Here is a 14963-nt window from a genome sequence, read left to right as displayed (position 1 = left end):
TCCTAGGATTACAGGCATGAGCCACCAGTGCCTGGTACATGAGATTTTTAAATACCTCTTTCTTCAAGCTAAAAGGATTATTTAAGCCCAATAATCCTAGTTATTCAAGAGGCTGAGCTCTTAGGATCACAGTTCAAAGCCAGCCAGGATGGGAAAGTCCGTGAGACTTTTCTCCAATTAACAACCCCACATCGGAAGTGGAGATGTGACTCAAAGTGATGGAGTGCTAGCCTTGAGCAAAAAAAGCTCAGGGACAGCACCTAGTCCCTGAATTCAAGCTCTAAGACACAAAAGTATTTTTAGTGATGGCTATGCTTCTATCCACTTTCCTAGATCTTTGGCTGGTATTTTTAATGTCCTAGTATTCTTAGAAGTATTCGTTGGTTAATAGAATTTCCAGTTCTAAAGTGGTTCAAATTAGAATGATCCTGGTCAGGTATGTGATCTTCCAGTGATCAAGGAAGTGTTTATATTGTTCTCCGTTGGTTGATATGAAAACTAATTTACATTTTAAAATATGAAGTGTCTGAAGTATTTTAAGCTGGCAAAGTTGTACAAATTGAAAGTTTCTACTTATTTAAAATAATTATACAGTAGTTAATACTAGCAATCTAATATTATTTATTGATTTTTAAATGCTTTTTAAATTTTTAATTACAAATGTGTATACCTGGTCATATTAAATACATTTATTTTGAATGGAGTCAGGCTGCCTGGGTTGGAATGTTAGTACTGTCATTTACCAGGCAGGTGACCATGATGAGTTCTTTAGATTCTCTGTGCTTCTCTTTCCTCCTTTGCAGCATGGGAATAGTATTATTATTCTGCTTCTTTGTAAGAGTGTTCTGAGGAGTAAATAGCCTTAATCAAACCACTTAAATATTTTCTAGTACATAAATACTTAGGTCTGTGTATTAGCTTTTGTTGCTGATATTAGGTTGTGTGTGAGTCAGTGCTGCAGTTCACTGTGGATGGAGGGTATAGTAGTTTGTTTTATAAATATAAATTACTTCTGTAGTTTTTGCTTTAAGAACACTTGATATAAATGAAAATAAACAATAACTAGAATGTCATTTTATAAAGCTTTTTTCATAATCCTTTCTTTTTTTTTTTTTTTTTTAGGCTCGGAATGTTAACACTGGTGAATTAGCAGCAATTAAAGTAATTAAATTGGAACCAGGTAACTTATTTGAATTTTAATGTTTCCAGTTGCTCAAAAGTCATTGGATAACTTAAGGCTTATTTTATTTCTTGGTTTAGTGAGACAAGGTCTTGGCTAGGGAGCCTAGGCTGGCCTGGAATTTGCAATCCTTCCTGCCTCCATCTCCTGATTACAGAAGTGGGCCACCGTGAAAGGCTGAGGCATAGGTTAAACATGTTTAGTTAACCTTCTCTTATTTTTCCCAACATCTTTTGGTGACAGAACCAGTTATCTGCTTTTTCCTCCACTTCTTTGAGACTAGCGTACACCTTCCCCCAAAATAATAGAGGAAGGGTTTCTTCTGAAGATACTAACTTGGAACACATTGATGTGGTGTGTTTCTAGGCTACCGCTGTCCCCTGTTGAAAAGGTGATATGATGCAATGAAGAACTGAACTGAGATTTGGGAAGGTGTAGCCTAGCACTTTGTCTCCAGACTGCAGGCTCTTGGAGTCTCAGGTTTCTCATTCAACCCACACACCACTATGTCATTAATATCGTAACAGTAATACCTTCCAATTTCAATGGCTTATTGTAAAGTCTTTTAGAGCTGTTCAGTATGTTGTTAGATTTTAACTATATTTTCCCCTTGGATTTCTCTGCCTTCCTCTTTCTGTGATAACTAACTATGATAACCTACGTCTTTCTGTGATAACTACTCATTATTACCTATCATCTCCCAGAAAGCCCTCCCATTCTCTTTTTACTACTGTAACAGCAAATAACGGGGATAGTGTCTAAATGAATTCTTCTGCAGTTAGGTCGAAGCTTCAGTATAAAGAGAAATCCATTCAGAGATTTTTCAGGAATGGGCAAACTTTTTCTATAAAAATCCAGGTAGTACATATAATGCGTAAAAAAGTTTTTCAGTTATATGTATTTATAGATTTTGAACAGTCTTAATAGCATTCTAATATCACATGACCAAGATTTGTTTTCCCTGAATCTCCTACTCTTAAATTTATAAGGAATCTAAGCAGGGCATTTGATATTGGTGAAATCTGAGGGCAATTAAGTAGATAAGTTACTTGATGATTCTAACATACATCGTTCTTTCAAATCAGTGAAATGTCTTCTCTTTGAGGAAGCTTCCCCTGAGCCCTGAAATAATTAAGATGGTGCCTGAAGGAATAGCTCTCCTGAAGTCTTTACAGCAGCTGTTTTGTCATTCTAGACATGGCTGTTCTTTGTTTCCAGGTTGCATCAAATTTGCACTCCCAGCACTGAACATAGAACTCACTCAGTATATCTTAAAATTCCCTTAAAAAATTAGAAATTTAAAATATTATTGTCCATCAAGTCAATTGCTTTCTGATTCATATAAATGTGTTAGACCTGTACAATGCTATCTATCTTCAACATTGCCAAATGTTCACTGTCAGTATATTTTATCAATATATTAAAAGTAGAATGCAGCTAAAAGCAAAATAAAAATCATTTATTTTATACCACCCAGAGAAAGAAGGGTGATTACCTATATGTGAGTATTAGACAAATATGTAAATGTAATTAACATTAGATTCCCTATTTAAATTTTTGTAGAAGCCACTTGAATTTTTCTGTTTAATTTCTTTAGTTTGTGGTTAAGAGCTCAAACTTGAAAGGCAGACTACTGATTCTAATCTAGACTTGACTACATTATGTAAACTTTCTTGAACTTTTTTCATGTCTAAAATGGAGATCATGATAGTATTTACTTCTTCAAGTTATTGTAGGGATTAGGATAAAATCCAGAGCATCTACTTCAAAACCTGGCACGAAGTATGTGCTTTAGTAGTGGCTGGTATTAATATTACTACCACCACTGCTAACCTTGTTTCAGCAGTATTGAGTAGTCTCTTCTACTCTCTTGTCATTTGGAATCAGATCCCAAACATTCTATCAGGTTGAGCTGTCTGTATCTGTCGAGGAGTCAGAGGGAGAGAAAGAGAGAGAATAAGAATTCAAAATATAGCCACAAACAAATCATACTATACTATTGATGGAAATGTAAGATGATGATGCCACTTTGGAAAGTAGTTTGGCATTTCTTAACACGTTAAACAGAAATGTGCCATAATGGTCTAGTCTCTCATATCTAACTGCACACTGACTTCTGTATTAATTATAATTGTTCATAGCAGCATTTCTTTTCTTTTTCCAGTGCCTTATTAAGGCTTGAACTCAGGGCCTCATACTCTAACTTGGCTTTTTCATCCACTTGAGCCATGCCTCCAGTCCAGACTGCTTTTTTGCTAGTTTTTTAGAGATGGAGTTTGGCAGACTTTTCTACCCAGGCTGGCTTTGACTCATGATCCTCAGGTCTTAGCTTCCTGGAACTTTACAGGCATGAGCCACCAGCAACCAGCCATTGCAGCATTTCTTGTAATACTCAAACTTGGAGTTCTAACTGATAATGAGTAGACACAATGTGTTATGTTTAATAGAATATATTTTTTAATAAAAAAGGAAACTACTAATACATGCTTAAACATGAACTAAACAATGTACTAAATGAAAGGAGCTACACACAAGAAATTGCATAATGTATAATTCTGTTTATGTGAAATGCTTAGAAAAGGCAAACATTGTTGGAAAGTAGATTATTGTTACTGACATGTTGGAGGTAGATCAGTAGATTGTTGATGGACATGAATCTTATGAGGGTATACTGATGGCTGCAAAACTTGGTAAAGTTCCTAAAAACATCTCTTGAAATGAGTAAACCTCATACTTTAAAATATACCTTAAAGAGAATAAATATATATAACCACAGTAGTATTGGCAATTAGAGTTTCTTTTTTAGGGACAAGGTGACATGGGTTTGATTGCAGAACCTTGCACTTACTAAGCAAGAGCTCTACCACTTGAGCCATGCCCCCCAGTCCTTTTTGCTTTCTTTTTTTTTCAGATAGGTTTTCAAGTTCTTTTTTTTTTTTTTTTTTTTTTTTTTTTTGTCGGTCGTGCGGCTTGAAGGTTTGCAAGTTCTTTTTTTTTTTTTTTTTGGTCCGGTCGTGGGGCTTGAACTCTGGGCCGGGGCACTGTCCCTCAGCTCTTCAGCTCAAGGCTAGTGCTCTACCACTTGAGCCACAGCGCCACTTCTGGCTTTTTTCTTTTTGCTTATGTGGTGCTGAGGAATCGAACCCAGGGCCTCGAGCATGCAAGGCAAGTGCTCTACCACTGAGCCACCTTCCCAGCCCCGGTTTTCAAGTTCTTATCCAGACTAATTTTGAACTGCTGTCTTATTACATACACCTCCCACATTGCTATACATCTCCATACCCACTTCTTTAAGATTGGATTTTGCTAACTTTCTTGCATGGGCTAACTTTAAACTGCCTTTTTCTGCCTGCCAAGTAGCCAGATATGTAAGCTTGAGCCACTGTGCCTGACAAAAAGAATTTCAGACTATATATTGAAAATAATTGGTATGTCTCAGGTTTCTTTATGGGTTTTTTGCTATGTTTGTGTGAATGGGATGATGGAGGAGAAATATAAATGTGTCAGTAGGTAAAATAAGGCATGGAGAACTATAAGGAAGATAGTCAAGAATTAGGAAACTGAAAATGCTACAAGTTAAGTGTATAGACCCTTCCTACTATTTAAAAAGAAATATATACTTATTATCTGACTTATGTAACTGGAACCCCTCTGTATGTTACCTTTACAATAAAATTTAAAATACACAACAAAAAGACACTTTCAGTTAAGGATATAGTGAGCCAAGAGGGAAGCTTGGTATTTGTCCTAAAAGAACTCAACTGTCTCATTCAGGAGCCTGGCATCTCCTCATCATGAGGCATGATTTTAGCATTAAAAAAGAGAATTGTTGATGAGAATGTGGTGGTGCTGCTTCTGTAAATGCAGATATCTTAGCTATCTCCTTACAAGGTTTTCAATGTCGGCTATATTGTCTGGCACCTGGTATGAACAGGAAACTCTTACTGGATAAATCAGGTTACCAGGAAAGATAAGGAGACTAAAATAGAAAACCAGATGAGTTAGTTTAAACTATGACATTTATTACTACTAAATAACTTTTATTCAAACTTAATTCATGCCACACACTTAAGTGCTTTCTATGTATTGGCTCATTTAATCCCTATATTATTATGACTGCTTTTTTGTTTGTTTGTTTGTTTGTTTTGTCGGTGTTGGGGCCTGAACTCTGGGCCTGGGTGCTGTCCTCAGCTCTTCAGCTCAAGGCTAGCGCTCTACCACTTGAGCCACAGTGCCACTTCTGGCTTTTTCTGCTTATGTGGTGTCAAGGAATTGAACCCAGGGCCTCATGCATGTAGGCAAGCGCTCTACCACTGAGTCACCTGCCCAGCTCATTATCACTGTTTTTTATAGTAAGGAAACTGAAGTGCAGAAAGTTGCAGTACTTTGTCCTAATTATATAGAACTAGTATTTGAAGCCTGGCAATCCAGCTCCAGAATCTGCTGTCTTAAGTAAAATTCAAATGTGTGTGTGTGTGTGTGTGTGTGTGTGTGTGTGTGTGTATTTACTAGAGCTAGTAAATGAAAAATCTTTGGTGATAGATCATCACTTAACGAGCTAAGTCATGTATTTACATTAAATACTGTAAATGAATTTTATTCCTAAATCAGACATTCTTGGTGAAAAACCAGCAAATAAACTTTCTGAAGAGTAGAATGTAATCAGTACAAATAGCAAGTTGTTCTTCACACTTGGAAATAAAATAGAACAGGAGTCTTAGGTCACAGGAATCTCAAGTAAGTGACAGAGTAAAAATCTGCCTTGCCATGTGTCAGAATAACAAACATAAAATCCTCACTGGAAAGGAAATTGTTTGAGCCAAAGGCTGGTGGCTTACACCTGTAATTCTAAGTACTTAGGAGGCTGATATTTGAGTATTGAGGTTTGATGTCAGCCCAGGCAGGAAAGTTCATGAGACTCTTATCTCCGATTAACCACCAAAAAGCCAGAAGTGGAGCTGTGGCTCAAGTGGTTGAGCACTACACTTGAACAAAAAAGTCAAGGACAGTGTCTAAGCACTTGAGTTCAAGCCCCAGGAGCAGCACAAAAACAAAACTATCAACAATCAAGTATAACAGAAATCCTCTTTGAGTCAATGTAGCTTGGTTTTTTTTAATTTAAATTTAATTTTATTGTAAAGGTGATTACAGAGGGGTTATAGTTACATATGTAAGAAAATGAGTGTATTTCTTGTCAAACATTTTTCTCCCACTTTCCCTCTCTCCATTCCCCTCCCGACAGTTGTAAAGTTCATTTCCAGCAGTGTCTTGTGAGTATTGCTGCTGCATTGATTCACCCTTTGTCCTTTGTCTCACCATTTTGTTGTTCCCCTTCCCTTCCCCAAATCAGATAAACGTATATATAAGACACAAGGTACCAAAATCAAAAACAGCAACAACAGGATAAACCAAAGGGAAGAAAAACTAAAGAGAAGAAAAGTAACTTCACATAGTATGTTAAAAAAAAAAAAACCCTCTTGTTTCCACATCTTGGAATTCATATCGATTAGCATCATTTTATATGGTCATATGTACATAGCTATTGAGCTATTTTGATCCTCTGCTAGGACTATCCTAGACATATACTACTTATTACAAATGAGGGAAACCATGGAAACCTATGTTTCTTTGGATCTAGTCTGGCTTACTTAATATGATTTTTCCCAAGTCTTTCCATTTCCTTACGAATGGGGTGATGTCATTCCTTCTGATGGAAGCAATAGAATTCCATTGTGCATATATACCACATTTTCTTGATCCATTCATCTACTTAGGGCATCTGGGTTGGGTCCATATCTTAGTTATGGTAAATAATGCTGCTATGAATATAGTTGTGGTGGCTTTAGTGTGACCTTGTTTGTGGTCACTTTGGTAAATGCCCAGCAGTGGGATTGCTGGATCATAGGGGAGCTCTATGTGTAGTCTTTTGAGGAACCTCCATACTGTTTTCCAGAGTGGTTGAACCAATTTACGTTCCCACCAACAGTGTAGTAGTGTTCCTTTTTGGCCACAGCCCTGCCAGCATCTACTATTATGTTTTCTTGATAATGGCCATTCTGACTGGGGTGAGGTAGAATCTCAAACTTGTTTTGATCTGCATTTCTTTTATGGCCAGAGAGTTGTTGAACATTTCTTCATGTGTCTATTGGCTGTTCTTATTTCCTCTCCAGAGACGTCTCTTTTTAATTCTTTAGCCCACTTATTAATGGGGTGGTTGTTTCTTTGAGGATTTTTCATTGGGGAGGCTAATTTTTTGAGCTCTAGGTATATTCTTTATATGAAGCCCTTGTCTGTATTATAGCTAATGAAGATTTTCTCCTAATCTATGGGCTTTCTGTTTATCTTGCTAGCTAAGTCCTTTGCCATGCAGAAGCTCTGTAATTTAATGCAATCCCATTAATCTATCCTTTCTTTGATTTGTTGTTTCTGGATCTTTAGGAAGTTTCAACCTGTGCTAAGGAAGCCTAGTGCATCCTGTATCACCTCCTATAATATTTTCAGGATATCTGCTCATATATCGAGGTCTTTGATCCATTTGGAGTTGATTCTGGTGTAAGGTGATATACAAGGATCTAACTTCAGTTTTCTACATGTGTATAGCCAATTCTGCCAGCACCATTTGTTGAAGAAGCTGTCTTTCTTCTGTCTGATAATTTGTCTCCCTTATCAAAGATTAGGTGGCCACTATGGCTTGTTTTCTTACTTAGAAACTTTGTTCCTCAGAATATTAACCTGTCTGAAACTTGGCTGTGTAAATTATATCAGCAAGAATAAAGTGTCACACTCTTCTCTGGAAAAACCCAGCAACTTTGACATAGAAAAATGGTGCTGATTTACAAGTCAGATGCAGAGCTTCAGATAAGGGCTTTTTGGGCATAGTGCCTGCATCCATCTTAACTTCCTAAGAGAGGTGTTCACTTTGTAGTACAGTCCTGCTGCAACTTTGCTTTGCTCAGAGCCTATCCAAACACTGCATTATTTAAATGTCGGTGTAGCTGGATACCGGTGGTTCATGCCTAGCTATTGAGGAGGTTGAGATCTGAGGATTGCAGGTCCAAGTCAGCCCAGACAGGAAAGTCTGTAAGACTCTTTTATCTCCAGTTAACCACCAAAGTGGTTATAAGTGGAGCTGTTGCTCAGGTGGTAGAGTGCTAGCTCAGAGTCAGTATCCAAGTCTCAGGACTGACACGCATGCGTGTGCACGCGCACGGGCACAAACACACACACACACACACACACACACACACACACACACACACACAAATAATAAATATCACTCACTGTAGCTGTACTCTTCCTAGAGTATTAACTTCCTAGAGTATTAACTCTTCCCTTGGATGAGATGGCCCTGGGCTGAGATCTGAGATTCTAAGTTCAAAGCCAACCCAGAGACAAAATAAATCAGGTGACACTGGGTTCAGTGGCACATGCTGTAATTCCAGCTGAGGTGGTAGGGTCTCTAGTTTAAGGACAGCCAAAGCTACATAATAAGACCCTGTCTCAAAAAGAAAAAAGAATGAATGGATCAATGCGTGCTCATATCCAGGACTGGCTGGGAGAATAGAACTCATATACATTTTGAACTTCCATGTTCTAACAAGTTATAACTCTATATGATACATCTCTTGAATTATTTTTTAGTAACTTAGATTTAGAATTTTAGAGTGATAAGTACTTATTATAGCATCTGTTTTTAAAATAGAATATAAATTGGATGGATGAGTGATTGATTAGGTAGAATCTTGGAGACACTTTTCCAAATGAAGAAACCTACTCATTTTCCAAAGCAATAAAAATTCTGGGATTAATAAGCAGAGAAATTTAGAGTGGGAAATAATTGTTTTCATGAGAGCACTGTATATTAAATTATAGGGCAAAACTTAAAAAGTGGTACTTACAAGGTACCAGTAGTGCCTATCCTACAATTGTTTCATTAATTCTCAAAGTTACATTTTATAAACATTTCATATCAACTTTTTCATTCATTTTTATTGTTATTATAAAGGTAATATACAGAGGGGTTACAGCTTCATAAGTCAGGTCAAGAGTACATTTCTTTTTGAATAACGTCACCCCTTCCCTTTCTCTCCCCCAGTTTTTCCAACCTGTCCCCACTCAGTTAATTTTCAACATAGTGTCCGGTGAATACCACTGCTTCATTTGTTCATCCTTTATCCCACCATTTCTATGCTCCTCCTTACCCTTCCCAAAATAGATGTTCAAATGTAAGACAAAAGATACAAAAAACAAAAACAGCAACCAAGGAGAAATAGTAACGAAAACCCTATTGTTAGCATTTGTTAAGAGTTCATTTCAATAAACATCATTTTATATGATCATATGCACATAGCTATTGAGCCTCTGTGGTCCTCTCCTAAGAGTATCCTCCTTTAGTCTCACTGTGTTATCTATAGAGTCCAGTATAATTTATCATGTCTTTTAACATCCAATGTGCTTACTTACAGATTTATAGACACATTCTAACTACTACAAATGAGGATACCATGCAACCTGTGTTTCTCTGGGTCTGGCTTACTTCACTTAATATAATTTTTCCAAGTTTTTTCCATTTCCTTACAAATGTACAATATCATTCTTTCTGATGGATGAGTAGAATTTGATTGTGTGTGTGTGTGTGTGTGTGTGTGTGTGTGTGTGTGTGTGTGTATACACACCACATTTTCTTGATCTGTTTGTCCATTGAGGGTATCTGGTTTGATTCCTTATCTTGATTATGGTAAATAATGCTACACTTAACAGTTGTGCTGGTAGCTTTAGTGTGGCCTTGTTTGTGTCATGTCGAAAGACTCTTTATTTCTCCTTATTTTTCATCATAGAGCTGCAAGTCAGTAGACACATTGTCCTATTTCTCTTGGGTATGTAAATAGGCTTGAAGAGATTCCTTACCAGCAGTTGTTGATTCCATGCTGCATGGTGTTTATTGTAATTATGAATAGAGTGATTGTTAAATCACTTATAATCTGTAATAATCAAAGGTTGTTAGTGCTGGGTTGGCCATTCTTCTTTGATATATTAGATCATTATGAACTTGAGCCTGATTACACTGGAGATTAGAAATTTACCCACTAAAAGGTAATAATGTTCAAAAGTAAAAAGGTAAATGACAAAGAGTTTTGTATTCTGCATTATTTATTTCCAACTCTGTTTGATTAGTGATTTAGCCTCAAGAATGTTTGTTTAGTACTTAATTTAGAATTCAAGAGCTTTTACTCAATGCAAAAACTAGTGTTTGAGTAGTGTGTATGTATGTGTGTCTGTGTGTATCTGTGTCTGTGTCTGTGTATCTGCACCTGTATGTGCTCACATGCTGTGTTGGCAGTAAGGAATATTAGTGACTGTGACTAGAAAGTCTATACTGGTCATTGAATAGTTCTCTGGTTGTTTATTCTGGTTAGAGAGTATCAGTGAACAGATATGAAATAGGACTGAAGAGCTGGTATATCCTAATCATCTGTCTGGTTCCATAGATGTAAGGCCCATTTCACTTCGCTAACTAGGGAAGGAAGAGTTAAATTTAGCCATGGAGGCTAAGTGGAATAGGAGATAAAATATATTCATACAGAACAGTATAATAGCACAGGTTGTGTTATTATGCAAGGCCTGTTTAGGAGATCAGAGTTTGTATTTGGGCACAGTGGGAAATTAGAAGTAGAAAACAGATTGGTAATACTTCATGGAGAACCTTGAATTTTAATCTTTTTTAAAAAAAATTTTTGGGGGGTCCTATCATGGGGCCTGAACTCTGGCCCCGGGCGCTGTCCCTCAGCTCTTCAGCTCAAGGCTAGCGCTCTACCACTCTTGAGCCACAGCGCCACTTCTGGCTTTTTTCTTTTTTGGTTATATGTTGCTGAGGAATCGAACCCAGGGCCTCAGGCATGCAAGGCAAGCGCTCTACCACTGAGCCACCTTCCCAGCCCCTGAATTTTAATCTTAAGGTTTAAATTTTACCCCTATTTTTTTGGCTGGATAGTAAGTGTGTGTGTGTGTGTGTGTGTGTGTGTGTGTGTGTGTGTCGCACACACACACACACACACGTTTTCAGAAGTCAGAAATGACTTTTTACTGGATCAAAATCAGTATGTCAGCCAGGTCATGTTCCCTCAGGAGGTTCTAAGGGAGAATCTGTTTCTTTGCCTTTTCTAGAGCTGTATTCTCTAACTTTTAGTCTCTTTCCATCTGCTCAGCCTGCATCTTGCATCCCTTGTCAGACTGCCTGAATAACTCAGGATAATCTTCCCCCTTTGCATCCTTATTTAATAATATGCACAAATCCCTTTCACCACATAAAATAACATTTACAGGTTTCAGAAGAAGACTTAAGACATGATTCATTCTCTTTGCTATAAATAGTTATCATTTAGTGAACATTTACCATGTACCATTTAAACTCTCAGAACATAACATGTATTAGTTTATTTTTTCTGCCTAATTCTTAGTTTATACTGGTAGCCTGGCCTGTTCCTCCAGTTTGGTTTGTATTTGATAAAGGAGTACATTTTCTGAAAGGTGAAATACTTTAGTGTCTACAATTTTTGTCAAAAACTCAAGACTTTCAGAATTAGAAAGTGTTTTCATGGATTGTCTGGCTTAACCTTCTGCTTTTCAAAGTCCCAGTTAGGCATATTAAGAATTTTTTTAGCTTAATTTTCATCTTTGGAGTCTATTTCTTAGGCACTTTGAAGTAAGTTTTGGAAATCGACATTCAGCTTCTTTGGGTTACTGATGTATTAAGTTCTACTTTCTTTTTTGCTATCTAAATTTGTATTTTTCAGTTTCCTTTAAAAATTAAATATTTGGAATTTTTCTTTGGATTTTTCTCATGAAAATATTGAATTTACTATTGTCATCATGGAGTTGATTAACAGGGGAAAATGATACATTTTGGATCTATAGTATTTCATTGGAAAAAGTGTTACTGAAAACTTTAAAGCCAGTTGCCAGTGGTTCATGCCTGTAACCAAAGCTATTCAGGAAACTGAGTTCTGAGAATCGTGGTTCATATCTGGGCAAGAAAGCTTGTGAGACACTCTTACCTCCAGTTTACCTCTCAGTGGTTATTTGAGTTATTTGAGTTCATGCCCCAGTACTAGTGTGCATGCATGTGCACACACACACAAGCTACTAATCGTTTTTTTAATAAAATTAGAGGAATGATAAAGAGGCTATTAATTTCTGATAACATATATAATTGAAAAAAACTAAACCTAAAGTTGCTATTCCTTGTTTATAGTCCTACAGAGAGGAATTACATGGTGTTATAAGTACATTTAGTCAACAGTCCTTTCTGTAACATATCAGATGCTAAGGATACAAAAGTGAAAGTCATAATTCTGTCCTACAGGATTTTATTGTAGTGAGGCCATGGATGTAGCAGAATAAAGCTATTGTATGTGCAGAGTTAACAAGTTGTGATGCTTATAAGTAAGAGAAATCCCTACTACAGATGGCTTAAATCATACAGAGAGGGTTTTTTGTTTGTTTGTTTGTTTAGCAGCTCAGTAGCTCAGTTTTTCTCTTCAGTGTTTTCCATAGATGAGCTTTATTCTGTGATTGGTTTACTTTGAGTTTGCATTATGACCACTAATGACTTTCAGACCTTCCCCATAAAGAGAGTTTCTTCCCTCTAACTATCAAAAGTCATACCCTTACTCTTACTAGATTAATCTTGATTCTATATGATGAAGCACAATAGATCACAGAAGTCTTTAATTTCAGAGCGGGTAAGAAAGCAAAAGCTTAGAACTTCCAAAGAACTCAGTACATCCAAGAAATTGGTATTTTAGCCCCATAGTCCCTTTATGACCATTATTTTTTAACTTAATTCTCTTCTTAAAAGAAGAAAAGGAATTCTTAGTGTTAGGATGTAATTTAATTTTATTTATTTATTTATTTTGCCAGTCCTGGGGCTTGAACTCAGGGCCTGGGCACTATCCCTGAGCTTCTTTTGAAGCTCAAGGCTAGCACTCTTTACTATTTGAGCCACAGCACAACTTCTAGCATTTTCCATTTGTGTGGTAGTGAGGAATCAAATCCAGGGCTTTATGCATGCTAGGCAAGCAATCTACCACTAAGCCACATTCCCAGCCTATATTTAATTTCTTCTTGAAGTAAATCTGGAATTCTTAATAAGAGCGTTTTAGTTTAGTGATCTTTTGAATTTTTAAGACCCTAATTCCCAGTTCTTATGTGGGCTTGATAGCTTACACTTGTTTTCTCAACTACTCAAGAATCAGGATCAGAAGAATCAGCTTGAGGGCAGCAACAGCAAAAACAAACAACAACCAAAAACCTTATTATTCCCATTTTAATCAATGGCTAGTATGGTGGTGTACACCTGTCATTCCAGCTATCCAAGAAAGTGTAAGTAGGCATATTGTTGTCCCAACCAGATGAGCTTAAGGGCAAGATCCTATCCCCCAAAAATAACTAAAGCAGAAAGAGCTAGATATGTGGCTTAACCGGTAGAGCACCTACCTAGCAAGCAAGAAGCCTCCTTGGAGACTTTAGATTTGGGGGCATACATCTTTGTAGAAATTAGCAAGCAGATAATATTGTCCTTTGTAACTGGGACAGTAAGATAGGTTTTAATACTGTGTTCAAATGAATCACAGTTAATCTAGACCAATGTTTCATTTACAACAGGAAAATGCCAAGAGCAGAAATGTCAAGGCTTTCCCTAATAACCTCATACTTAAAATTTGAGCAGAATTTGGTTTAAAAAACCTGTTTTTACTTTGCTTCTAATATACTTATCAGGCTCATAGGTTATAATGCTTTTAAATTTAAATACTCTTAAAATTGAATTAGGAGTACAAACTGCTTTGTTTTACATGTAAACACTTTTATTTCTTTCTGCACAGTCTGGTATGCAATATTTGCATTCCAACAGTTCTGTTTCTCTCCAAGACAAATGTCCATTGAGTAGCCATAGCATGTGACACTGCTATAGGATTTCCAGATCTCGCTTGGGCAGATAGGGAGTAGAAGACAGATTATTTTCTAAATGTCTGACCAGTCTCAGATACAAGACCATTCTTGCATCCTAACACAGTTGGAAAAAGGCACTAAATAATACAGTATAGATTTATGTTTATGGGTCGTATGGTACAGTACTGCTAGCACCAAGAAACGGTGCTAATATATTTAACACATTTGGTGAACCAACAATGCAGCCCTAACTTAAAAAAATATTTTTATATTAAAATTAATTTAATGTCACTTAGTAATAGAGGAAAATAGTAATAGAGTATATTAATGACCATTCCCAAGGCATAATAGTAATAACAGTGTTTATAGAGAAAGTACTCTGTGCAAGGCATTCTTTTGAGCATTTTTTTAAGAATGGCCCCAGAGATAGGTTGTTACTTTGCCTTGGTAACAGATTGGCAAAACAGGTCAGGCAGTTTGCCCACGGTCACACAGTATAGTAAGATTTAAATCCACAAAGTTGAATCCGAGTTCATACTTTTTTTTTTTTTGTCAGTTGTGGGGTTGAACTCTGGGTCTAGGCACTGTCCATTATCTCTTCAGCTCAAGGTTAATGTGGTGAATGCTCTACCACTTGAGCCACAGCGCCACTTCTGGCTTTCTCGTGGTTAATTGGAGATGAATCTCAAGAACTTTCCTGCCCTGGCTGGCTTTGAACTGCGATCCTCAGACTTCAGCCTCCTGAGTAGCTAGGATTACAGGCGTGAGCTACCAGCACCTGGCTCAGAGTTCATACTTTTAAAAAATTCTTTTGTAACGTTTCTATTAGCAAAAA

General features: G+C 36.9%; 1 protein-coding gene across 10 annotated transcripts in view; it reads left to right on the top strand.

Annotated features, from left to right (window-relative positions):
• The window catches only part of Map4k3 (mitogen-activated protein kinase kinase kinase kinase 3), a 149142-nt gene that overhangs the window by 46030 nt on the left and 88149 nt on the right, over positions 1-14963 (top strand). For all 10 annotated transcript variants that reach the window (XR_011372508.1, XM_070025428.1, XM_070025436.1 and 7 more), the window contains exon 2: positions 1123-1180. Coding sequence is in view for 9 of the 10 variants with exons in the window: in XM_070025428.1 (XP_069881529.1) it covers positions 1123-1180 (58 nt within the window). In the remaining variant the exon portion in view is untranslated. The remainder of the gene's footprint in view (positions 1-1122; positions 1181-14963) is intronic.

The sequence above is a fragment of the Dipodomys merriami genome, unplaced genomic scaffold (genome assembly GCF_024711535.1).
Source record: "Dipodomys merriami isolate MVZ:Mamm:240054 unplaced genomic scaffold, mDipMer1.0.p SCAF_17, whole genome shotgun sequence".
In the NCBI taxonomy this organism is placed as follows: domain Eukaryota; kingdom Metazoa; phylum Chordata; class Mammalia; order Rodentia; family Heteromyidae; genus Dipodomys; species Dipodomys merriami.
The sequence above is the reverse complement of the archived record's forward strand: the minus strand, read 5'-3'. Positions and strand labels throughout refer to the sequence as shown.